Source organism: Scyliorhinus canicula, chromosome 15 (genome assembly GCF_902713615.1).
Source record: "Scyliorhinus canicula chromosome 15, sScyCan1.1, whole genome shotgun sequence".
Lineage (NCBI taxonomy): Eukaryota > Metazoa > Chordata > Chondrichthyes > Carcharhiniformes > Scyliorhinidae > Scyliorhinus > Scyliorhinus canicula.
This window is the reverse complement of record NC_052160.1, coordinates 115,460,019-115,487,143: the sequence shown is the minus strand read 5'-3', so window position 1 is coordinate 115,487,143 and position 27,125 is coordinate 115,460,019. Positions and strand designations below refer to the sequence as shown.

At 41.6% G+C, this 27,125-nt stretch overlaps 1 protein-coding gene and 1 long non-coding RNA gene across 7 annotated transcripts in view; one reads left to right on the top strand and one right to left on the bottom strand.

Moving 5' to 3' along the window:
• LOC119979117 (TBC1 domain family member 22B-like) overlaps positions 1-27,125 on the top strand; it is a 355,807-nt gene that overhangs the window by 240,864 nt on the left and 87,818 nt on the right. For 5 of the 6 annotated variants that reach the window (XM_038821122.1, XM_038821126.1, XM_038821121.1 and 2 more), the window contains one exon: positions 8,136-8,263. In XM_038821122.1, coding sequence (XP_038677050.1) covers positions 8,136-8,263 — 128 coding nt within the window. Of the gene's footprint in view, positions 1-8,135; positions 8,264-15,776; positions 15,849-27,125 lie in introns of those variants that run through there. The other variant, XM_038821125.1, reaches the window with a different exon arrangement.
• On the bottom strand, positions 11,677-25,628 carry LOC119979118. Its single transcript, XR_005463646.1, has 4 exons — positions 25,550-25,628; positions 15,765-15,856; positions 12,158-12,195; positions 11,677-11,765 (listed from the first exon to the last, which is right to left on the bottom strand). It is a non-coding gene; the product is annotated as an uncharacterized LOC119979118 (long non-coding RNA).

Below are 27,125 nucleotides of genomic sequence, written 5' to 3'. Positions count from 1 at the left end.
AACCCTCTGAAAAAGCACCCTACCTCGGCTCATCCCACGCCCTATCCCCGCAACCCACTTAAACCTGTACATCTTTGGATGCTAAGGGGCAATTTAGCATGGCCAATCCAGCTAAACTGTACATCTTTGGACTGTGGGAGGAAACCGGAGCACCCAGAGGAAACCCACGCAGACACTGGGAGAATGTGCAAACTCCACACAGTCGGCCACGGCTAGAATTGAATCCAGGTCCCTGGCACTGAGGCAGTAGTGCTAGCCACTGTGCCACCGTGCTGCATAGGAGAGCATGGCTGGGAAACTAACAAGTCTGCTTGCCATCCATGGGTAAGTGTGCAAGCTTCTGGCTGTGCAGAGCGTGCAGGTGCTGCAATGTGCCTGGATTGGCACTTGTGCATGCCTACCACATGCAAATTTGATGCCCACCTAACGACCCTACATCCTCCTCTCCAGAAAATACTGTCAACCAGCACGTACAACCCCAGTGGCTGAAGCAGTCCATCTCCAAATACAGAAAGATCTGGACAATATCCAGGCTTTTGCTGACAAGTGACAAGTATTATGTGTGCCACCCAAGTGCAAGGTAATAACCATCTCCAATAAGAGAAACTCTAATCATCGCCCTCTGGCATTCAATTGCATTACCATCGCTGAATCCCCCACTATCAATATCCTGGGAACGACCATTGACTTGAAACTTAATTGGACTAGCCATATAGAACTGTGGCTACAAGAGCAAGCCCGAGGCTAGGAATCCTCCTCGCCTCCTGATTCCCCAAAGTCTGTCCTCCATTTACAAGGCACAGGTCAGAGTGTGATGCAATACTCTTCACTTGCCTGGATGAGTGCAATTCCAGCAACACTAAGAAGCTTGACATGGAAGTGTGAGGTGATACATTTTGGTAGGAAGAACGTAACATCAAGGCAATGGGCATGATTTAGCTGAACAGAAACAGATTTGTTTGGCAGAGTATTTCTCGGTGCTAACAATACCGCTTTTGAACAGCATTTTGACTTTTTTTGCCCTCAACGATGAATGTTCCCCCGAGGTTGCATGTATCGTTTCCTGTACTGATGACCTCAGCTCACCAATGCGGGAAGAGAATTTGCGAATCGGGCACTATTTTGAAATGCCACCCCAATCTTTCGATCCTCACTCATTCCCCCCCCCCCAACCTGGTGTCAGCAAGAGTGAGAGTGTGAAGGCAGCACGGCGGCACAGTGGTTAGCACTGCAGCATCATGGCACCGAGGTCCCTGGTTCGATCCCGGCACTGGGTCACTGTCCGTGTGGAGTTTGCACATTCGCCACGTGTTTGCGTGGGTTTCGCCCCTGCAACCCAAAGATGTGCAGGCTAGCTGGATTGGCCACGCTAAAATGTCCCTTAATTGGAAAAAAATGAATTGGGTACTCTAAATTTATTGAACAAAAGGAGTGAGAGTGTGCCACCCTGCTCAAGATAAGAAAAAAATCCTTTTGACAGCTGTGGCCTCGTCTTCAGCCTGTATACCTGAGAATCGTTTCACAGGCAAGTTGGGACAACCAAATTATCAACTTCAGGAGCAGAACAACCAGTTACGTTCATGTTCTGAGATAATATTAAAGGGGCAGCACGGTAGCATGGTGGTTAGCATAAATGCTTCACAGCTCCAGGGTCCCAGGTTCGATTCCCGGCTGGGTCACTGTCTGTGCGGAGTCTGCACGTCCTCCCCGTGTGTGCGTGGGTTTCCTCCGGGTGCTCCGGTTTCCTCCCACAGTCCAAAGATGTACGGGTTAGGTGGATTGGCCATGATAAATTGCCCGTAGTGTCCTAAAAGGAGTAAGGTTAAGGGGGGGGGGGTTGTTGGGTTACGGGTATAGGGTGGATACGTGGGTTTGAGTAGGGTGATCATTGCTCGGCACAACATCGAGGGCCGAAGGGCCTGTTCTGTGCTGTACTGTTCTATGAATGTTCAAAGAAATGTACATTAGTAACTGATGGCGTACGGAAGGGAGAATCGGTGACTCCTTCACAAACAAGAAACAGATCAATTTGGCCAGCAAGGTTTTTCCTCTCATTTCAATGTGTGACCTCCGTAATGTTCCACAATCGCCAGTAGCTGCAAAAATTTAATTCAATTTTGTAAACCACTGAGAGACTTGTATTATGGATTTCGGTAGCAATCTGCTCCCAATATCCGTAATGGTATTTCAGATTTTCTATGCGACCCCCCCCCCCCCCCCAACCTCATTCCGACATGACCATATTTCATAATACATCTGCTGATTTGGGGGGGGGGTGGTGAAAACTGCCACAACCCAGCATACTTTCTTACAGAATGGAGAGAGGGGTTTTTTTTTTACTGTGCTAACCATGGCTTGATCCTGATTAATAACTTGTGCTTTATAAGGGTTCTCAAGGCACATAAACGTGTCCAGATGATCAGTGATCAACTGGAGGGCACCTCTTCTAGTATAGCTGCAGAAGTCATCCAGAATGAATTTCTAACATTGCACACTTTAAGTAGGTCTCATTTTGTGCTCGTCTTATCTGGAGTTGGACCAAACCCAGAAAGAATTGACAAAAAGCCTCTCAGCAGCTTGGCTGGCAAACCTCTCAATTATTCTGGGGTCTCGGTGCTCACTGATTTATGCAAATATATGAATCAGTAGACTGCTGACTGATGAATTATTTTTCAATGTGCATCAATCATCAGTGTATCAATCACCAAGAAGACCAAGAAAACTGCAAATTCAAGTGTATTATTGTTAACGTGTGAAATAAGTCACTATCAGTTATCATAGGACGGTTGGAAGTGGTGTTCCACAAAGATCAATTCTGGGACCACTGCTGTTTTATATTTATATTAATGACTTGGACTTGGAGTCAAAAACATAATTTCTAAATTTGCAGATGCCACCAAATGGAAGGAGGAATCGTCAATGAGAAGGATGGCACAAATTACAGGAGAATATTTATGAACTTGCGGAATGGGCACACATTAGCAACACAAATACATTTTGGTAGGAAGAATAGGGAGGTCAGTTATTTCTTGGAAGGTGTTACTAGGTGGGGTAGAGGTGCAAAGAGATCCCAGAGTACAAATGCACGAACTAAAAGTTGCCCCGTAGTCCAGCAAGGCCATAAAACCAAACTGCATTAGGTTTTATTTTAGAGTGAGAGAATTAAAAAGCCTGGGGTTTTTACTCAGCCTGTATTGAAACTTGGTTAGACCATAATTATAGTACTGTGTAGTTCGATTTCCAGCCTTGGGTGACTGTCTATGTGGAGTTTGCATGTTCTCCCCCTGTCTCCATGGGTTTCCCCCGGGTGTACCCGTTTCCCCCCTCAGTCTAAAGGCGTGCTGGTTAAGTAGATTGGCCAAGACCAATGCACAGGGTTAAGGGGACAGGGTGGGCAAAGGTGCTTCGGTAGAGTGTTCTATCGGAGGGTTGGTGCAGACTCTTTGCGCCTTCTGCACTATAAGGATTCTATGGATATCATTAAAAAGGATGTAGAGGCACTTGAGAGGGTGTAGAGAAAGTTTATCGGCAAAGGTTTGACAGGCTGGGTTTTTTAAATTGCTGAAAAGAGAGACATGTTGCTGAAGCTTTTCATCTTGCACTCAGTAGTACTAACCGGTGTCTGCAAGTAACTATCCTGAGTGTACTAATAGCTACCCTAGCAATCCATTTAAGATAATCAGTTGATTTTGTAATGTGGCTCATTAAAGCTTGCGATATACATTCATACTGAGGGATCCATTCTCTCCAACCAAAGGAATATGTTCAAGCCTTGCTGCCTTTTTAAAATTTCCTGGGGAGTCAATTATGAAAGGTATTGACAGAGCAGATAAAGCGGGAATGTTTCCTCTTGTGGGGAAGAGCATAACTAGAGGCCATCAGTAGGATATAATCGCCAAGAAACCCAATAGGGAATTCAGAAGAAACTTCTTTATCCAGAGATTGGTGAAAATGGGGAACTTGCTACTGTACGGAGTAGTAGATGCATTCAAGGGCAGCAAGAGAAAAGCATATGGGAGGGAAGGGAAGAAAGAGATACATTTTAGATGAGGAAAGATGGGAAATTAAATGAAAATCGCTTATTGTCACGAGTAGGCTTCAAATGAAGTTACTGTGAAAAGCCCCTAGTCGCCACATTCCGCCGCCTGTTCGGGGAGGCTGTTACGGGAATCGAACCGTGCTGCTGGCTTGCCTTGGTCTGCTTTCAAAGCCAGCGATTAGCCCTGTGAGCTAAACAGCCCTAAACAGCCTAAAGAGGTTCAAGTGGATTGTTCGCATTGGTTGGTTGGGTTGAAGGATCTCTTATTGTTGTATGTTCTGTGTAATTCCATGGAGAAAGGAGGTCGAAACCTTGTCCGTGATATTTTTCTAACCCCAAAAATAAAGGCAGTTTTTGCTGAGGAATGGGAAAGTATTTTCCTGGAGAATACGGGAGGCCAATGTCACTGGGTACTACAGATCCCTTAAACCTAAACCAATTGGAGTTGTCATCCAGGATATCATTCATCGTAGAATTGTACTTCTAACAGAGATTGAAATTTTTGCTTTGTGGCATGCTGCCTACATTCGCAGAGAGCTTCTGGTCTCGGCCACCATGCAAGGATGATGTCAAGTGAATGCCAGAGTTTTTGCGTTTCATCACAAGGGCCTCAATGAATGTGGTCTAATTAAACTTTTACTTACAGTTCAGATGGTGTAATTGTCAGTTTGCTCAGAGAATAATGCAGCTGAAATATAACTTTGATCCAAACACTTACTTTTGTAATAAGCAGCAGCGTTTCCAGAAACATTCTTGGATGATACCTTTAAAGCTTAATAGACATTCATCTCTGGGACTTGTCTTCAGCGCAGAATGAGGTGATGTTTTTTTTTGTAAATTGGTTAGTAGTGCTGTGGCATTTGGAACACCCATTTATTTGTGGGAGGTGAAAATCTCAGGCAGTGAAATACTTTGGAATGAACAGCCTCAGCAAAAGTAATATACAATGGCCATGTTGTTGCTTAGCAACTGCAGTGGCAGCAAAATTGAACAGTTGAGCTTTTCCCCCCTTTTCTGGACTCTTGTCAGTTGGCAGAAATTGGCTGTTGGATATGATTCAAACATCGAGTGCCTGTGGCAAAAAATGGGCAGCTTGTAGGCCAGACAGAAGTCTAAAATAGAACAGCAGAGAATAAATTTGAACAAATAGTGGAATTTCAATTCGATCAATGATTTGTGAAAGTTAATAAGTTGATTGCAGTTTGAGAATATGAGCCTGAAAGGTAGTGTAGCACATTTGAAGTAAACTCCCTTGCCTGCATTTTTGACATAAGCATGAGCCCATTTCAAATAAATGGCTTTTAACATCTATGTTAAAAATTAAAAAACAACAAAAAGTAACTGTTCCACATATGGGTATTTTTAGCTAATGTCAGTCACAGGCTAACTTGGCATTCAATTGTAATGTTTTGGTTATTTGATCTGAAAGTGTAAATAATGCTTATACAGTTAACATTAACAATATAATTGTCTTTAATTATATTTAAGTCCAAAGATGTGTGTGTTAGGTGGATTGGTTATGCTAAATTGCCCTTATTGTCCAAAGGTTAGGTGGGATTATGAGGTTACAGGGATAGGGTGGAGGAGTGCTCTGTCAGAGGGTCAGTGCAGACTCGATGGGCCGAATGGCCTCCAGCTGCACTGAAGGGATTCTAAGGACAGAACAATCTTTCTGGTATTGCAGAACTTCCAGCACAAAATATGTAGTCAGATTGCTGACAAGTTAACCTCTAGTACAACATCATTGCTTCATCGACTCCAGCAGTAGCTATGTGGTAGTGCTGTAAGAATAACCAACATAACATGTTAATAAGTTCATTGCAGTTTGAGAATATGAGAGAATGTGCAGAGAATAATCTTGTCACTGACTTGAACCAGTGACTTTTGTTATGGGCGTAATTGTGTCACTGCACTGAGTACAGGAAACGGGACTAAGTGCTGCCTCACCTGAGCGTCCCTCGCCAAGGTGTAGAAATGAAGCACTCCCGTTTAATAGCGGGGTTGTTTTTGGTGCTGTCAGCACCAGGAAACACCCGGATAAACGCGCTTGACACGGGCCTCTGTTTCATTTCCGTTAAATTGTGGCCCACATTGTGATTTTTATTTTTAAGAAGCAATGTTATCAAGAATCGAATTAACCAGACTGAATCTCAGTTAGCTGGTCATAGCGAGTTTTGTGCAACATAAACAAGAATATGTGTCTTCACCGGTTAAATAAGTATGCCAGTTTTAATTTTTCACTGAAAATGTTCTCCTTTAACTTGATTATTACCTCATTAATACTTTGAGGAGTTTGGCTCTGAATTTGCCATCCTGAGCAGTTTGTTTGGTGACACAGCACTATCAGCCAGTTACAGTGTGTAGCATGTTAGACACATAGGAATTAGGAGCAGAAATAGGCAATTCAGCCCTTCGTGTCTGCTCCGCCATTCAATCAGATCATGGCTGATTTCTTGTTCAATATCATCAAAGTTCAAATTCTGCTTTGTCTGTTGTCCAGTGACAGCTTTTTGAAATTGGCCTTCACTGTGGCCTTATTTGTGCTTCATTCTTTGCTGATGTCAGAATTTCAATGCCATTTCTCCAGTCCTGTTCGCTTGTTCTGATATCAACGGTGAAATTTGGGCTTTTCTTTTCAGTTGGAATTTGCGTACATGAATGTGGTAACCAAATTAAAAAGAAGCTAAGTTTTAGGTTGCAATTCTGGTTAAAATTTAGGGATTGATAAATAGTCTTCCTCCCAGGGGTAATTTAAACATTTATAATAATGATGGAGAGGCAGTGGTGTCGCGGTATTGTCACTGGACTAGTAATCCAGAGACCCAGGGTAATGCTCTAGGGTGCCAGGTTCAAATCCCACAATGGCAGGTGGTGAAATTTGAATTCAATAAAAATCTGGAATTAAAAGTCTGATGATGACCCTGCTAATTGTTAGCTAATTGTCGTAAAAACCCATCTGGTCCACTAATGTCATTTAGGGAAGGAAATCTGCTGTCCTTACCCGGCCTGGCCTACATGTGACTCCAGACCCACAGTGATGCGATTGACCCTTAACTCCCCCACCACCTCCCCCAGTGAAATGACCTAGTAAGTCACTTAGTTTAAGGGCAATTAGGCATGGGCAACAAATGCTGGCCCAGCCTGCGACACCCACATCCCAGGAACAAATGAAAAACAATTATGTAACTTTTGTTGGATTTTACCATTGTATTAAATGCAAGCTATGCATACATGTACATTTTTAAGGGAGGGAAATGCAACTGCTGTAAAGCCCCTTTTCATTTTTACCCCTTGTGTTTGTTTATGTTTCTAATGAAGACTTTGATGAATGCGCAGGAGGTATATTTTCCGCCAGGTCACTGATTTTTCCAGAAAAAAATAAAATTCATTGCTCCGGCCACTGTATTAAAAAGAGGTCAAGTATAATTTATCAATTTTTAAAAAAAAAAATAGAATCCGGCAGCTGCCAGATTGAATTATGAAGAAAATCCGTTCACTCCTGCTTGTTAACCCTTTGGGAGATTGCAAAAAAAAATTGATCTTTCGAGAAGCCAAGCAAAAAAGTTGAATTGCTTACATATGTCACGCAAGTCTATCATGCAATTTATGCGCCAGAGCCTGTATAAAACCAGAAAGAAACATGATTTTATTTTAAGCACAGACAGTTGTTAATAATGAAACTGCTTTCACCATGCCTGCAATCTCCCTGTTGTGATTGCTGGTTCAGCACTATAAAAAGCCTCATACACTTTACAAAATTGCAATTTACTGCTGGGAGTGGAGAGTAGATTCAATTTTATCTGCACCCTGAAGAGATGCCTGATTCAATTTGTGGTTGTCTTCATAGCTATCAAATGTGAACTCTGTATTGTTCTCATCCAGAGCAGAAGGGGCAAATTGTTAAAATACTTTATTCCTTATAATTACCCATGGTGCAGGCTTTGGACAGTATGACATTTGGTTTCTAAACATTTTTTTTAAAAAATGTTCCCATTTAATATCTGTTGCTCTATTAACACTTGATTTCTGTCAAAACAAGTCTAGTTTGCCAGATGTATCTCATGCACTAACTATTGAAAACAATTTTTCCCCACAGAGCATGTTCACATTCACTTCAGAAAATATGAAGTAGAGTACCTGCAGTTTGCATTCCGGTGGATGAATAACTTGCTGATGAGGGAGCTACCTCTCCGATGCACCATTCGACTTTGGGACACATACCAGGTGAATGTTGCAGAACTATATTAATACTCCGAGATTAGTCCACACTTCAAAGTATCTAATCATTGGCATGGAGGGCAAGATTCAGTTTAATGATAGTCAAATTTTAGGCCAAGTAAGCCACTGCATTAAATGTTGCCAGTAAATAAACAATATTTGTAACATCAGTGATTTGAAGCTATTCATTGCATGTTCTATTGTGTATGAAAAATATTTAGGAACAGCAGTCATTTAAGTATGAGATAAAATCTTAAAGTTGAATATGGGCCAAGATCTGTTGGTATGTCTTGTTTATGGGCCAATGATCTCTGTCAGATTGAGTAATTTATTCTGATTCTAGTAATAACGAATGTGAATTAGTTACTTTGATTATTTACTCAGCATGTGAAGTGACCTTTTCAATTCTATTAATGAATGAAGGTGAAAAATGCTTGATTACAAAAACACATCTATAACTCATACAAAGTGCATGAGACAGATTTTACTGTGGTAAGTGTCTTGATAAAAAGATATGGATTATTTCTGATTTCCAGTTATGTGAATATATGCATTGGTAAAAGGATTTTATGTCTTATATATACCACTGGTATGAATCATTGCACTTTTTAAAATCGCAAACTTTAACTGCATTTGAACATATTCCCAATACTCTCTCCAACTTACTCCTTGTTTGTATTTCCTGAGGTGAGTTAGTCCCGGGATCCTTTCTATTTTATATATGCCAGCAAATCATCTGTGCTTTTGTTTATGGTAAATCTGTGAATGCAGTGTTCTACAAGGCCATCACTTATATGCCACATGAAAACACAAATGTATCGTTCAGGTAACTCTGAAGCTTCCTATAAGGTGACAAAGTGTTGCAGAGTGCAGTAGGTGAATTTTAAAGGAGGTGCAAAAATAGAGAGACATGGTTGGATGTACACAAATCTCTGAAGGTGGCAGGCCAAATTGGGAAAACTAAACAGCAAATGGAATGCATGGCATTAATGGGTCAGAAAGTTATGCTGAACTTTTATAAGATAGTAATTCTGTTCAATTCTTTAGGAAGGCCAAGGCCTTGGAGAGGAATCAGAAGAGATTTATAACAATGGTAGCAGGAATTGAAGACTTCAGTTATGTTCGAAATATTGGAGAAGATGAGGTCCTTCTTAGAGCAGAGAAGGTTAACAAAAGATTTGACAGAGGTGTTCAAGGTCATGAGTCATTTGATCATGTGAATAAAGAGAAATTGTTTTCATTGAGAGATAGGTTAATAACCAGGGCACGGGTTCAAGGCTGAAGAACCAGAGGCAACATGAAGAATAACATTAATCCAGCCAATTGTGATCTGGAATACACTGTCTAAAAGGGTGGTGATACCAGATTTAACAACTTTCAAAAGAGAAAACATTTGTGGGGCCTTGGGAAAGGAGAGGGGGGAGTGGGACTAGTGAAAATCACTTATTGTCACGAGTAGGCTTCAGATGAAGTTACTGTGAAAAGCCCCGAGTCGCCACATTCCGGCGCCTGTTCGGGGAGGCTGTTACGGGAATCGAACCGTGCTGCTGGCCTGCTTTCAAAGCCAGCGATTTAGCTGTGTGCTAAACAGCCCCTCTAGTTGGATAGCAGTCAGCACAGACTTAAGAGTCAAATAGCTCCTGTACTGTATCATTCTGTGAATGCATATGATTGATGTTTTGTTAATTCAATTCCATGTGAATAGAACAGGTCAGCTGATATTAAAATGTAATTTTAACACAGGAACTTGCATTTTTATAGTGTGCCACATGTAACTAATTAGAGGCGGGAAAAAAAGTGGATTCTGAGCAGGAAGGGAATGGAAAATATTGAGAGTGGATGAAGGAACACTCACTGCTAAGGATTTATGAAAGCTTTTGAAAACTAGAAAAGATGTTATAAGATGAAGTGAACTGCAGAGGGGCGTAGTGGCTAAAGGAATAGTTCAGACGAGGAATGAGAATCAATTTGATGTCCGAGAAGCAAAAGGTGGAATGCATGGAGACCACTATGGTAGGATGGGAAAAATCATAAAAGGAATATGTAAGTGGTGACCAGAATCTTAAAGTTACTTTACATGGAAAAACAAGAATTATAAAACTTTGGGAGGGCAGGACAGTGAGTGAAGTGCTTCACTTGCCAGTGCCATCAAATTTTGAGGCAAACGAAGTGCATAAATAATATTATTTTGCTACACATATTGTAACACAGCATTGGGCAAAGTTGTGGAGAAGTGATATCTCCATGCAAGTATGTTTCATTTTCACTTGGCCAGAACTGCACGCACTACCTTTCCCAGAAGTCATCACACTAAAACAAGAGCAGGCACAGATGAGCAGGAGTGGGTATAAAAATATGGGGCTTGAAATATATCCGAGGGGCTGAGGGCCCAGAGAGGCCTGGCTAAGTGTCTAGAGAGGTAAACGGGTGCGGAGGGTAGCAAGTGAGCAACCTGAGAGATTTGTTTGACTAACTGGCGTTGAACTTTGTTTGGCACGCAACCTCAGATTGGAAAATGGACTGAGACTAGCTGAGAGCCTGACCTTGATAGACCCTAACTTTACGGACTAAGAGACTCTTTCTTTCTGTTTCGGTTTGATTGAACCGGTAAATAGTTTCGACATCTTGTTGATTATATCGGGAAAATAATCAACGTAAAGAGAACAATCAAGAAAGAGTTGTTTTTTTGTTGTCTTGTTTTATTTCCTTATTTTAAAGTGCCTCACTTATTTGAAACAGACCTTGTGACAATAAATAATAATCTTTATTAGTGTCACAAGTAGGCTTATATTGACACTGTAATGAAGTTACTGTGAAAATCCCCTAGTCGCCACACTCCAGTGCCTGTTCAGGTACACTGAGGGAGAATTCATAATGTCCAATTTACCTAAGAAGCATGTCTTTCAGGACTTGTGGGAGGAAACCAGAGCACCCGGAGGAAACCCAAGCAGGCACGGAGAGAACTTATGATGGTATGCAGACTCCACACAGACAATGACCCAAGCCGGAAACCTACAGTCATTATACTGTTTACCTGAACTCCCTGGTTGACATGTACTTAAACTCCCAGCCTACCGGATCCCAGTTCAATGCAATGTCCTTGGCAGTGTTACCATTCTGCAGTTCATACCATCATAAGTTTGGTGCTAGCCTAATGTCAGTCAACAGATTCTAAATTGTCATAAGACGAGCTTGGCTCCACTTGGAAACTTGATGAGTAGCATTCAATGGACAAGAATGCTGCACCAATTCCAAACATTAAACACCTTCCCAGTTTTGTTTGTAGTTTAGGTGATATTAACAGAAAGCATGAAATATTTTTGTTTGAGTTGAAAGTTGATTTTTGTATTAAATAACTGCAGCCTCTGAGATGCTCCCATTTAATCACCGATCCTGATTCCTAAATTGCGTCTTTGTTGTGAGACAGTAGGCTGGATTCTCGCTGCCGGTAACGGAGTTCCCGATGTAGCCACGGCGGGGAAAAAAAGAGGATCAGCGTCTTTGCACCCTGTGGCGGGCGAAAAAACAGAGGATGAGCGTCTTTCAATAGCGGGAGGATACAAACGGGTCATTAAAACAAGTCTGCATCCTATTAACAGGTCGGGCACCATATTCTCCAGACTCATGATTCTCTGGGTCGGAAATCATGTGGGCGGGAAATTGTGTATGACCTCACAAGAGTGTACCTGACACAGTGGACCAAGGGGGGTAACTCTTTAAGGGAGTCCCCTTCCTGTACAATGGAAGACCTTCCCACCACACCCCCGCCAGAGACCCCTGCTTTAAAGAGACCCCCACCCTCTTCCCCCAGAGACAACCCCCCAGAAGAGCAACCCTATCTGGAAGTGAGAGAGCAGTCCAGACAGAAGCAGTGAAAAAGATCAATGCTTTGAAACTCACCTGGGTAACACACCTGGCTCAGGCAGAGTACGCAGCACCTGTCAATTCCAAGAAAGAGAAAATCAGTCGGCTAGAGTTAAACCCCTCAGATCTTTGATCTGCAAGCCATTCATTCATTTCTCTTTGATATTGATTTTACTAGGATGTGATTGTGTAGCCACCTAAGATGGACACTGGGCTACCAAAATGGAGAACTGCTAAGGCTGTAGGGAAAAAACAGTTTTAGCCAGGACAAGCAGTTTGCAAAAGGCTAATTAGCATTCTGCACATATCAAAACCAGTTTATGGCCAGGTGCAAGATCTCAACCAAAGGTGTAAATAGCAAAATGCTTTGCATAGTAATGAGGCGATCCAGATCTGGGCCCACACAATAGCAACATTTGAGTTTGAATGAATACTTTGAGTGGACGCCCAGACGAAACGGCACCAGAAGTATCCATCACAAAAGACCCTAGAGACCGCCCCACCCATCGAGAAGAGACCCTCAGATTGGGGAATTTGTAAGATATCGATTGGGAAATGACCCAATCGATACATGGCAGGTAGAGGCCCGCCCCGAAGAGGCACGGACATTGGGGGACCTGTAAAGGTAGACCCCACACATGGTTCTGTGTTGTTGCTCCGGCTTGCTGTTGACTCCGGCCCAGAGCTGTTTTTGTGCTCCGGCTTGGACTGCTGTTCTGACTCCGACTCCAGCCTCCAGATCCTGTCTTTCATCACCGGCCATTGAGCACCAGCCATCGTTCAGTAAGTGCCAAACGACGCTCGCTACGTGACCCCGGCATTACCTATACTCTAGCCGACTATTAGAGAACAGAAGGTGCAGTCCGGAAAGGAACAAAGGCCTTGTCCCCTGACCTTGCTGGTTCCTACTTAGATAAGTATTTAGTTGTTTAATAGTAGAAATAAGTATTAGTCTTTAGCGTGTGCATGCGTATTTATTATATTTGTATAATAAATATCAATCGTTTGAACTTACTAATCGGTGTATAGTTTTATTACTTTGAACCTGACCTTGAAATACTTGTGAGGTGTCTAAATACGGCACCTGGCGACTCCGAGCTGAAAATACATACACAGAGCTGTAGTAGTGTTAAGCACACGGCCTTTAAATGGAGGCGTGTTAATACACTCCAATAAACGCGTAATACACTCAAGTAAAACGTGCAACAATTGATAACTTCCACACGTGCCCTGCTGTCAGCATTGTTCCATTTATCTCGCTTCACGGTTGAGTAACTTTGAAGTAGTCAGTTGTGAAACTAACTGCAATGTGTATAAATATCAAGATTTGATTGACAGCTCCTGACCCCCTGACCACTTCAAATAGAGTTAAGTGCTTTCTGTTAGTTTCACTGCTGACTACTTCAAAGTCATCAGCCATGAAGGGATGTGAATGGTAAACACTTAACTCTTGTTGCTTGACAGAATCATCCAGACTTGAAACCTTAGCTCCCTTTTCTCTCCACAGATGCTGTCAGACCTGCTGAGATTGTCCAGTATTTCTGTTTTTGTATCTGAGTTTGTACAATTTCCTTTAGCTTTTTTAAAATTTGAAGTTGCCAATTAACTTTTTTCCCCAGGGGGCAACTTAACATGGCCAATCCACCTATGCTGCACATCCTTGGGTTGTGGGGGTGAGACCCATGCAGGCACTGGGAGAATGTGCAAACTCCACATGGACAGTGATCCAAGGCCGGGATCGAACCCGGGTCCTCAGTGCCGTGAGGCAGCAGTGCCCCTCCCCTTTAGCAAAACGTTTAGTAGCCTAAAGTGTCTTCACAGGTTTGGGTGGCGAAGCCTATTGGATCTGTTTGTCTCATTCTTCCAGAGTATGAACATTGCCATGCTGCTATTTTGAAAATCTTGGCCGGGATTCTCCCCTACCCGGTGGGACGGGAGATCCCGGCGTGTCGGAGTGGCGTGAACCACTCCCGCGTCGGCCGCCCCAAAGATGTGCCAAGCCCTCACATTGAGGGGCTAGGCCCGCGCTGAAGTGGTTCCCACTCCGCCGGCTGGCGTGAACACCTTTGGCGCCTCGCCAGCCTGGGCTGAAAGGACTTCGCCGGCCGGCGTAAGTCCGCGCATGCGCCGGAGCGTCAGCGACTGCTGATGTCATACCGGCGCATGCGCAGAGGAGGGTGTCTCTTCCGCCTCCGCCATGGCGAAGACCATGGCGAAGGCAAAAGAAAAAAGTGCCCCCACGGCACAGGCCCGCCCGCCAATCGGCCCCAGGACCCCGGAGCCCGCCCACGCTGCCAATCCCGCCGGTCAGGTAGGTGGTTTAATCCACGGCGGCGGGAGAGGCCTGTCAGTGGCGGGACTTCGGCCCATCACGGGCCGGAGAATCGCCGCGGGGGGCCCGCCAACCGCCGAATCTCGGGGGTCGGAGAATTCTGGACATGGCGGGGACGGGATTGACACCGACCCCGAGCGATTCTCCGAACCGGCTGGGGGTCGGAGAATCCCGCCCATATTCTTTCTCACAGGAGTGCAGTGTCTTGATCTCACCTGTTTTTCCTCACAAACTGTCATCACCATCCATTTAAAGAAGTACTCCCTAATTTTGATCTTTAAAGTCATAGCAATTAACATATTTTCTGTTGCTCTGCTGCTGAAATCTCTGGGATATCCCTCTGAGGTTGAAAAACTGGAGTTTATCAAATTATCAAGTTCTTTCTCATAGTTCTTTTCTTGGATATTAGTGATCAACATTTTGTACTGTTTTGCAGTACCACAGGATTCTGGATGACCCTTGATATCAGACTTGTATTCAGATAGCTCAGCTCTGGGTGTTGGCAGAGAGAGAAAGCTGGATGTTGTTGGCATAAGTATGGAAGCTAATCTTGTATTTGAAAACAATATTGCTAAGGTAGTGTATCAATAGGGAATAGAAGGGAGCTAAAGATGGACAAGTTGGAGATTACATTGGGCATGAGAGGAGAAGCTATTTCCAGTTTTGCTAGCTATCTGGAGAAACTGAGTAGTATGGAGCCATGATAGGGCAATGCATGTTGCACTGAATTGTCCATAATTAATTGTGCTGTATGCATAAGATTAGTTAGATTAGATTAAATTTACAGGATACTGAGAGGTCTGGGCAAAGTGGACTTGGAGAGGATGTTTCTACTAGCAAGAAAAACTAGAACCAGAGGACACAATCTCAGACTAAAGGGACGATCCTTTAAAACAGAGATGAGGAGGAACTTCTTCAGCCAGAGGGTGATGAATCTGTGGAACGCTTTGCCGCAGAAGGCTGTGGAGGCCAAATCACTCAGTGTCTTTAAGACAGAGATAGATAGGTTCTTGATTAATAAGGGGATCAGGGGTTATGTGAAAAAGGCAGGAGAATGGGCTGAGAAAAATATCAGCCATGATTGAATGGTGGAGCAGACTCGAAGGGCCGAGTGGTCTAATTCTGCTCCTATGTCTTATGGTCTTAGTTTTGGTTAACGTGATTTTTCTCAAAGTCCACATGTTTTCAATTCATTAAATATGAATTGCATTTTTCTAACACTAGCATAACATTGTAGAAATTGTGTCGAGTTGATGTCAATCCTGTAATTTCTTCAGTTCATTCATTATTTTTCTCAAATCGCTGCCCTACTTTAATTTGCAGCACTTTGTGAGTACTTCTGTCCTGTTTATGGCTCTCCTTCCAGCTGTCCCACTGTGATTCTCGAGATGGGCATCCATTCACTGAAATGACAAAGCAGCATTCGGTGAGCTAAGGTTCATTTTACTGTGATTGCACCATTGCTTGCCCGTGTCTTTCATCCTGAAGTCAATTCTTCAACTATGATTTTCAATTTTGAACAACTGTGACTGCTGCACATCAATTATCTGTAGTCAGTGTATGCAATTAGTAATGAATGTGAAGAGTCCTGAAGCAAATAGTTACAAATAGATTTTTTTTTTAACTTTAGCGTACCCAATTATTTTTTCCAATTAAGGGGCAATTTAGAGTGTTCAATCTACCTACCCTGCACATCTTTGAGTTGTGGGGGTGAAACCCACGCAGACACGGGGAGAATGTGCAAACTCCACACGGACAGTGACCCAGGGCCGGGATTCGAACCCGGGTCCTCAGCGCCGTAGGCAGCAATGCTAACTACCGTGCCACCGTGCTGCCCCTACGAATAGATTTTTAAAGGTTCCAGTAAATTAATTTGTAAAAGTTGGTGTTTTTTTTTTGGCACTTAACATTTCGAGAGACTATAAAACCTTGTTTGTTACATAACTCCATTAAGACATTTCTTGTATTTATAATTGTAGGTCAACAAAAAAAATTCTGAAATATGCTGGCATGTTATTTAACGTATACAATTTTTGGTGCTGCTTTAATTCAGAAGAGATGAAATATGAGCATTTTTAACAGTCTGGTTTAGGTTGAACAGTGACATTTTAGTAAATTACTTTGTTACCCTGGTTCCATAATTACTCTGTACAAACAGCATTAGAAAACTCCAATACTAGGACAAAGCCAGTTCAAAGCCAAATGGAGGACACACAAAAGGCTTGAGTTTTGTTGGGTTGGGCCAACTGCAAATCCTTTAATAATTGGGGTGACGGACCTGGGTGTAGAAACCCGCCCCCCTCTTCTCTTATGGCCAATCCAATTATTGTCTGCAGGGGGAAGGGGACAGGATGTGAAGCACAAAGGTGGGAGACCTGAACTCTTGCTCACGTATATCACACTTCCCCCACAGAGAGGACCAGGCTGAATCAGACACCTGATGATAGCAAGTCCCCATTTAAAGGCCTGTAAAATCACTGCAGGCAGCTGTCAGTGCACTAGCGAGTGCACTGACTGCAAAATCTGGTTCCCATATTAAATTTTCCCAACATTTTGTTGAATATTTAAATGAGAATTAAAGAACAAAGAAAAGTACAGCACAGGAACAGGCCCTTCGGCCCTCCAAGCCTGTGCCGACCATGCTGCCTGTCTAAACTAAAATCTTCTACACTTCCTGGGTCCGTATCCCTCTATTCCCATCCTATTCATGCATTTGTAAAGATGCCCCTTAAACGTGGCTATCGTCCCTGCTTCCACCACCTCCTCCGGCAGCGTGTTCCAGGCACCCACTACCCTCTGTAAAAATACTTGCCTCGTACATCTCCTCTAAACCTTGCCCCTCGCACCTTAAACCTATGCCCCCTAGTAATTGACCCCTCTACCCTGGGAAAAAGCCTCTGAGTATCCACTCTGTCTATGCCCCTCATAATTTTATAGACCTCTATTAGGTCATCCCTCATCCTCCGTCGTTCCAGTGAGAACAAACCGAGTTTATTCAACCGCTCCTCATAGCTAATGCCCTCCATACCAGGCAACATCCTGGTAAATCTCTTCTGCACCCCCTCTAAAGCCTCCACATCCTTCTGGTAGTGTGGTGACCAGAATTGAACACTATACTCCAAGTGTGGCCTAATTAAGGTTCTATTCAGCTGCAACATGACTTGCCAATTCTTATACTCAATGCCCCAGCCAATGAAGGCAAGCATGCCATATGCCTTCTTGACTACCTTCTCCACCGGTGTTGCCCCTTTCAGTGACCTGTGGACCTTTACACCTAGATCTCTCTGACTTTCAATACTCTTGAGGGTTCTACCATTCACTGTATATTCCCTACCTGCATTAGACCTTCCAAAATGCATCACCTCACATTTGTCCAGATTAAACTCCATCTGCCATCTCTCCATCCGTCTCCAAACAATCAAAATCCTGCTGTATCCTCTGACAACCCTCATCGCTATCAGCAATTCCACCAACCTTTGTGTCGTCTGCAAACTTACTAATCAGACCAGTTATATTTTCCTCCAAATCATTTATATATACTACGAACAGCAAAGGTCCCAGCACTGATCCCTGCGGAACACCACTAGCCACAGCCCTCCAATCAGAAAAGCACCCTTCCATTGCTGCTCCCTTCCTTCTATGACCTCGCCAGTTCTGTATCCATCTTGCCAGCTCACCCTTGATCACGTGTGACTTCACCTTTTGCACCAGTCTACCATAAGGGACCTTGTCAAAGGCCTTACTGAAGTCCATATAGACAACATCCACTGCCCTACCTGCATCAATCATCTTTGTGATCTCTTCGGAAAACTCTATCAAATTAGTAAAATTATTCGAGCAATGAAGCTTTAATCAGCACTGACAAAGTTGGCCCCATGTGTAGTAGGAGGAAAAGATGAGATGATAAACTGCGAAGTTTGTATATGGAAGAACAGTATAGACCAGAAAAATGCAAAATAGCTATTGGTAAAGTAACAGTAATGAGGAAGAATGACAGTGAAAAGAATGGTTTCACCTCAAGAGCTTAATTCCCTCTTGGCAACAACAACCAAATTGTGAATGGTGCTTTTTAATAAAACTTATGGCAATACAATGAAATGGCTTCTGATTTAAGTAAACATGGTATTAAAAGTAAAACTCCTTTCTTGTCTCCTGCCCTCCTTGTGATAATATAAAAAGGTTATGGAGTGTTAATGGGACAGTACAAAACAATGGTGCCAAGAAGTAGTTGGTATAGTTTTATGTCCATGATTTTCCAAGCACGTCTTGGTTGTGTCAGCAGCTAGTTTTAAAGTATAGGTGAATACTGAAAACCAGATGTGAGCCACGCAACAATGATGTAATGCAGTGAGAGAATACAAGAAAATTAGAGGAAGAATGTGACATCACAGGAGAGGGGGGGAATACATTGACATCAAGCATTCTTGTGTTTTGACATCTGTGTGTCACTTGGCCCCAGTCTCTCATTTGTAACAAGCAAAAAACAGAAATAACTAAATTTTTTAAAAGCCTCAATCATAAATGGAATCAATTACATTGTGTGAATTTTCTAATATTCATTTGACTAGCTAGGACTCCAATTAATAAAATAAATTTTAACTATTTAGAAAAGCACAAAACTACAGCGAAGCTCCAGTTCCATTTTCTAACCACTCCCAACGACATCTTCACACTGGAGACCAGATGCAGTTGATGCTCTGATTTTAGCCCTGGCTGCTCATGGGTCTGCCCTTGCCACAAATATAATGAAGCTGCCCTGAAATTGTGCCAAACAACTGGACTTTAATTTGTAGCCGTCACAAAATGGTGTTTTTAAAAAATAAAAAAAAATGATCATACCACTCTGGTTGCCAAAATGTCCCTTACCTGCCTGCCCACCCATATATTATATGTGCTCCTTCTACACCCAGTGCTCCTGGGTCTCACACAAAGGACTGCAAAATGCCGACCTCTGTTTTGAGTGCTCTATGATCTTGTCAGGCGCTAGTCAGTGCCGACTTCATCTAGCATGTCTACATCAGGCGCAGCACATTTCCTCTTGGCCTTAGCTCCCACTGGTGCAATTTGTATCCTGCCTTCCTACATTATTCACGTACGATCTTGGGCCTTACCTGTAACCTACTTTATGTTGACTTGCCCTGGTGCAACTTCACCAGGGCTTTTATGAACAAGAAATATCCGCAAGATCCATAATTGAGCGCCATAGAGTAACAAGCGAAGATTGGAACACAAATTGACTGAAAAAGGAACCAGAAAGAACCGCCCAAACAGTAAATGGAAGTAGGCATGATTTTGACTTTGGACTATGAGCAGCATCCCAGGATACCAACTATATATGGCTAAAACGTTGAGCATGAGTGCTCTTTTGCAGTAAGCTCATTGGAAATATGATCAGAACATGATGCCAATTCTAACAGGCACACGCCTATGATCAGTTAACTCAGCTGGTTTGTTGTTACAACTATAGGTTTCTTTAACCAACAAATCGTTGTGTAACTTTCCTTGGTTTGTCAGTTTTAGTGTATGCATTCGTAAACTAGTTAGGGATAAGGGGGAGGAACCTTTTCTGTACTACAAGATGTAAAAGAAAAAAAGTCATGAGTCAGCTCTCTATTCATACATTCTATGGTTTGCATTTTTCACTATGGTGAGGAACAATATATAGTTTTTAATTTTAATATATAATATATTTGTGTGCTAAGAAAGGTAAAATGGTTTCAGTTTCACTTGGGTTGCTTGTGAGCCTTGGAGTCTGGTTCGACTGCAGACTAAAGGTCAGGTCCTTTGGATTTGTTTGTATATCTACATTTTAATGAGGTTTTACAACCTCTGAAGGTAAAGTGATTGTGGGGAGAAGACTAAAAGTTTACTGTTGCCTAGCGGCAATAGTCCAGGGACACAGACAGAGAGAAAAGACAGAAGGGAGAGTTCAGTGTGTATCAGAATGAAGACAGGTATTTTCAGCTCTCTCAGAAAAAACATTACAATGCTATTGGGAAAATAGTTGACTGACTAGTCAGTCATAGACCTTCATGAAATCATCAGTTTAGCAGAGGTGCCACTGGAAGACTGTATTTAAAGTGTGATTTATGGTTGTCTCAGGAGGGACACTAGTTGGGTGAAAAGCATCAAGTGAAGCAAAGCCATTTGCAACTGTGCCAGTCGCAAGTGAGAAGCGTTTGCACACAGGCTAGTGGTAACCTGTTACTGGTTTATGTGTCTGTAAACTAATAGTGTGAATTTGAAGTGTCGTCTTATGTTCGTATTGAGATCTTTCCAACCTATTTGGTGTAATATAGTTCATTTTTCTTGTTTACAAAATATTTCATTCCTTGTGTTAAAAGTTCACCAGCAGACTCCTATGAATTTATTTTTTGACTTTCCTGCATGGTTTCTAAAGTAAAGGTTAGGATCTATCGAGCTGGTTTTCACTCTGGGATCTAACTTGTCCACAATTAACATCAATTGGGATCGTAATACTTTGGGGTTAATCTATGGATTATGTCCAATGTTATTTTTTACATGAATTAACTTCAGATCCAAAATGTGCAGTTGTGCAAAAAGCTTTACTGCACGTCTTAATGTTGAAAGGATTTAGTAAGTGTGATACTGAGTAGCTATGTTCCAATTATGCTGCACATTATGGTCTGGCAGCAGTTTATATTGATCTGTCAATTCTCAATTGTTAATAACTGAAAAGTGAAATTCTGATCAGCTCAACTCTTGATATTACCAAATTTATTTTCTTTGTAAAATGTACCCACTATTAACCAGAATTAATTTATCAGATGTACTCAGCATATTTGGTTGTAAACACAACAATATTCAACATTTAAAAATTTGCCAGCATTTTGATATGGGCCCTTTGCAAAATCTCTTGGCCATCAATCTTATAATGTCCAGGTGGGGTAATAGGATCCCAGAACAACAGTATCTTTTTGTGCTTTGGTTTCATTTTTACATTTTATTTTGTTATTCAGATTCTGTAATCAAAGACTGATATATTGAACCTAATTAATTTTATTTATGCTGCAACATAATGTCACAGTGTTACTGAGATCTGCCTTTCTTACCAGTCAGGGAAGTAAAATTGTCTCTTGTGAAAAGAAACCTGTGGAAAAATATGCTTTAATTGCTTTTTTCATAATGAAGTGTCGTGTTCTTGCAATACTTAAAAAGCTCTGGCCTTTTCTGCGACAATCTCTTGGGCCTTTTGCTGCAGAAGTCAAGCGTGGAGCTGATTTAGTACTGCAGAGTGTTCTTAAAGGAATTAAATAATTTCTTAAACGTTGTAATGAGTGGCACCCTCATCATTAAAACTGATAATCTTGCAAGCGATCATTGATGAATTTGATAGCATTCAATTGTAAAATACTAGTTGGATGAAATTTCAACTCAAATGAGTAATGCATTGTTACAACACGGTAGTATAATCTACATCTTTATCCCAGTATATCTGGAATTATTTGATATTGTACAATTTTCATTTCAATAGTATAATGTGTTCATTTTTAAAATTTGATTTGACTGTAAATACTAACTTTTGTTTCCTATTTATTTATTGAATTCCTGCATATCCCAAAGGATATGGCAATCTTTGAAAGCAAGCTTCACCTAATCTGAATTATCAGGGCAATGAAACGCTTTTATTCTGAATTCAGTCTTTGTTTTGTTTAAATGGGAATTAGATGTAACTGGTACGTATAAATTAATATTTCAGACCTATTGCATGCTAGAACTGGTTATAAGAGAACAATTAAATTATCAATAATGCTAGCAGATTTAAAGAATGCATAAGCATAATATAGTTTGAAGGGCACAATCTGCTGAAGATTAAATGGACTAGAATTTAATTATATCCAGGTTTTAAAGGGTCAATTTCTAAAGATTGACTGTTAAAATCATAAAGAAAATGTTTTCTTAAAATGTCACTTCATCCTTTTTGGTTATGGTCTTTTGCCTCATCAGTCACAAAAACGATGAACAACTTGATAATCACTCTTCATACTTTCATCATTTAGAGAGATTATTCAAAGCTTGCGTGTGAAAAGGGGTTTAGTCTCATCATAATGCAAAATAAAGATCAGGGCGTGTCTTTGGAGGTGGTGTTAAACATTGATGTTGAATGCTTCGGTAGATTTCTGTTTTGGCAATGTTTAATGGTTTGTAATTGCTAAGATCCAATTGTGGAAAAGTGTAGGAAAAAATATCCAATGTAATTTGAAATGTGCTCTAATTGTCAGAAAGCAATAATTCAATTTCCAGTCTTAACTGCTGGTCTAGAAACTATTCTAAATGTTCAGCAAAATGATTAACCTGTTTACATGTTTCAAAAAATGCCTGCATTGACCAGTCTGCAGTGCTGTTATAATTCCACTGAATAAGGTGCAATCTGTCACATTGTGACATTGTGCACATGTCTGACTTACAGAAAGCTAATCTTTTAACACTGCCTCATGCACACCAGGCAAGTACTTAGGCACAGTGGGTGGCATCCTTGGCTCTGAGCCAGAAGCTCTGCATTTGAGTTCCACACCAGCACTTGATAGCCAAGGAATTTCCATTCATAACACAGCCAAACAGGTAGAGTATCAATCTGCAAATCCTTCCAACACTCATTAGTGGCAATGATGGAGCCTCGACCATCACTATCCATAGTTCCAGACTACACCATGTATATTGCTACAGCAGCTCTGACTGCTTGAGTAAACTATAGCACACCATTTCACTAAGTTAACTGAATTATTTCAAGAACTGTCATTTCAATATAAACTCCTTGGGTAGGGAGGGGGTTGGACATCGGGTTGGGTGGATGGTGGTGGGAAAGTTCGAACATCGGTAGGGAGGCAGGTGTCGTGTCGGGTCAGAAGAGGTCAGATCGAGTCAGTGGGGGGATGGATTTTGGATCAGACTATGGGGGAGAAATCCCGCTAGGTAGGCGGTCGGGATGAGGAATACCATTGGTGAGGGTCGCTGTGCACGAGGGGGTGAGGTATTCCACTGTGGGGTTGAGTTTGTGAGGGTTCCGGTGTGGCAATCGGTCTGGGTATTTAAAATAGTAACGTTGAAGTTAGAAACGTTTTCAGAGTAACTATTAGTGCACCACTGGCAGAACCATTTGAAGGAAGCCATTTTAGTCGCTTTGTCAGATGGTTCTCAGCACAGTACAATAATCCAGGGGACGGTAGCAGTTCTGAACAGTTGCAGTGCAAATCCTAGTCTTGGAACTTCCAAGAGGAATTTCCCAGTGCATCCTTCGGGTAACCCCCAAATCTGACACTGGGGAGGCCAGACGTTGCAGCCCTATATCTTTTATTAGTCTCCTTTAATCGTCTTCACAACGTACGCACGGTAGCACAGGTGTTAGCACTGTTGCTTCACGGCACCAGTGTCCCGGGTTCGATTCCCGCTTGGGTCACTGTGTGCGCGGAATCTGCACGTTCTCCCCATGTCTGCGTGGGTTTCCTCTGGGTGCTCCAGTTTCCACCCGCAAGTCCCGAAAGATGTGCTTGTTACGTGAATTGTACATTCTGAATTCTCCCTCAGTATACCTGAACAGGCGCTGAAGTGTGACGACTAGGAGATTTTCACAGTAAATTTATTGCAGTAATAATGTAAGCCTACGTGTGACAATAATAAAGATAATAATTACTAATACTTTCCCAATTATCTTTGTATCATCAACAAATCTGACAACCACCCCATCCATCCCTTACATTTATGTGAGTTGTAAGCAATTGAAGTTCTAGCATTGATCCCTGTCACACACCACTCGTTATATCTTGCCAACCTGAAAAAGACCTATTTAGGCCTACTCACTGCTTCCTTTCAGCTAGCCTCTGGTTCCTTCACTGCTGTCTCTGCTCCCTACTTTGCACAATGTAGCCATTTTACATCTTGCTCACTGCTTCCTTTCCAGTCAACAGTAAGTTGCTCTTAGATTGGGTCTTTGATTCTTTTGCCATGATGTGCTGTGTCTGCACAAACGTGCCTGCTATCAAGTGATTTGAAGCTCGCTTTGAATTTTTGATTGTAACTGAATGCTCAAACTTTGGACCTCTGGCTCCATTTGCCAAACCCCAATGTACCTGCCTACTACGGGGGGCCGGCGAGCCGCGTAAGAGCTCAGTTTATAACTTGTTTAATAAACAAATAAATATAATAACATTAAGCATCTTAATCCGTTGACAGAAATAGTACAGTCAAACAAAAGAAAAATAGGGAATATGATTCATGTTTACTGGTTCTAAATATAATCATTGACCGACATATTGTTTTGGGTGAAGTTCTTACTCAAGATAGCGTGAAAACACAAATGCCACTCAAAAACGAAGCACAATTTTTCTGAAACCAAATTGAGGTGTTGTGAATGGTTACAAGTCTCCAAAGGAGAGATCAGCAAAAAAAAGAATCCTCTGCTATGTAATGTACAGTCAGCAGCTTTGTAAAATGCTTTAAGATTACATTAAAGGTCCTGTGTAAATTTAATCTGTTGTAGTTGCTAAATTTAGCAGTGGAACCAGGAGATAAAAAGCCTGAATGCTAATTATCCAGCCACAGCCATGCCATTCTGGCTGCGTAAATCAGGTCACTTTTAAAATGTTCTCTTCTTCATGCTCTCTTTCATATTACTCAAACTATCAGCTGTGCAGAACAATTCTGGTAGCTTTTGCCAATTATCCTTTAAACAGCAAGTTTTGTTCGTACAACACAGGTAATGAAGAGAAATGTCCCAAAGCACCTCAAATGTAATCGGAAAATCAACAGTGAGGAAAAGCAGGAGATGGGTTTTAAGAAGACTATTAAGAGGAGGAGAGGGAAATGGAGGGGCAGAGGACCTTGGAAATAGCTTCTCTGCTGACATTAGTGCAAAAGACCTACAACAAGCGAGCGTCCTGTCTTAACTCAAAAATCCAGTTTCTCATTTTAATGGATTCACTATTCATTTATGTTTCATGTTGTTGTGATTGGTTAAGCGGCCACAATGTTTTAATAGTTCCTTTGGGGTAAAAAAATAATCTATCTTTAAGCTCATAAAATGCTGTAAGATTCCAGAATCCATTACATAAAGTAATCACCACAACAGCGTTTCTTACCCCCGTTCTTCATTTGTTCATCAAGGCAATATTTCTTGCTCTCTTTAATAAAATGGATGGTGTAAAAGTAATAAATTCCATTATAAAGTAGTGTATTTGGCATAAAAGGCTCCCACTACTCTATATCCTGCATCGTCCACTTTTATTACCTCATACACTACCTCATAATGGAATTTATTGCTTAATTAACATTTCCTGCCAGTTAATTGAAATTCAGTGTTGAAGCACTTCAAGTTCAACTAACATCCATGTATTTTTTAGTTTCTGTTATAATGTCAGGGGTGGAATGATTTTGCCATTATTGAGCAGACAGTTTCAACTCTGCTACTGAAAAGGAGATGTGGGGTCAAAATTTGCCACAACCAGTAAACTAATGACACCCACCATTTTGTTAGACTTGAACTTGCTCATTTAATTTCCATGAGACTACACCGGAAGAGATTACAGGGAACCTGTGATGCATGTTAACTGGGGAAGCAGCTGTATATCTCCTTAACCTGTCAGATTGAAGTATTGAAACAAACCAGCAATTGCAGATTAGAATTGTGAACTCTAATGTTGAGTCAGATACAGAAAGCAAAATAAAGAGTGAAAGGAAGCTTGGCTTAAGAGACAGTGCTTTTTTTTAAAGATCTCTAGCAATTAAAAGCTGAAGGAATAAGACTCCATATAAATAGTTAACTTTCAGTGCCAGTGGTAGTCATTCCAAATCACATGAAGTTTAAAAAGTGTATTTTCACTGAAACAGATGAGCCCTAACTTACTGTGGCACATATAGTTTGTATCTACCACACAAGTACAGGAATTTCACCCCACCCAATCAATTTGACACAGCATAACCGTGAGATGCAATTTTTGCAAAACATACGATAGAATGGTGCAACTTCTCATTTAACTACACCTTCCCTCTCCTTTCATTGTTAAGTATTCTTTGTAATCAGATTTGTTTTTGAAATTTTGGATTGTGTAATAGGAACCTGTAGGTTTTACTGTTAGCTTTAAAAGAATCTTCCATTTGTAAAAGTTGATTTAAAAATTAATTTTCTTTGAAACTGCCACTTCAGGATTTATTTGCGGTATTGAATACTTGTTAACGATTGATAAATAGTTATCACTGTGCGAAGGGTCACTAACTTAATGTCCCTACTAAATTTAATTAAAGGTAGTTGAAAGTATATTTTCATTCCTTTCTCCCAATTGACCATCTTTTGATAGGTAAGTTTTAATTAATTTTGAACCTAGTTTTGTCTGCATGAAGGGGTCTGGCTTTTCTGTTCAGCTTTTCTTGGGGTTTTGTGTCTGCTGCCAGAGAAGCAAGAAATGTCCACAGGAATTCAATGTGGTCGCTAATAGCAGCAGCCTGTGACTGGCAAGTCACTTTACGTGAACTCTAATAAATGGAACACAGTGCCTAATGGCACAGTATGATGGCTTAGATGATTGATGGATCATTGACAGATTTATCTGCTTTTGGACGAACCTCTGTAGTAGCTAGCTGTTTGAAAAATTCTATTCTATGTGTGCATTTTGTCGATGTCAATTGAACCAGTGATTATAAAAAGGGCCATGGCATCTG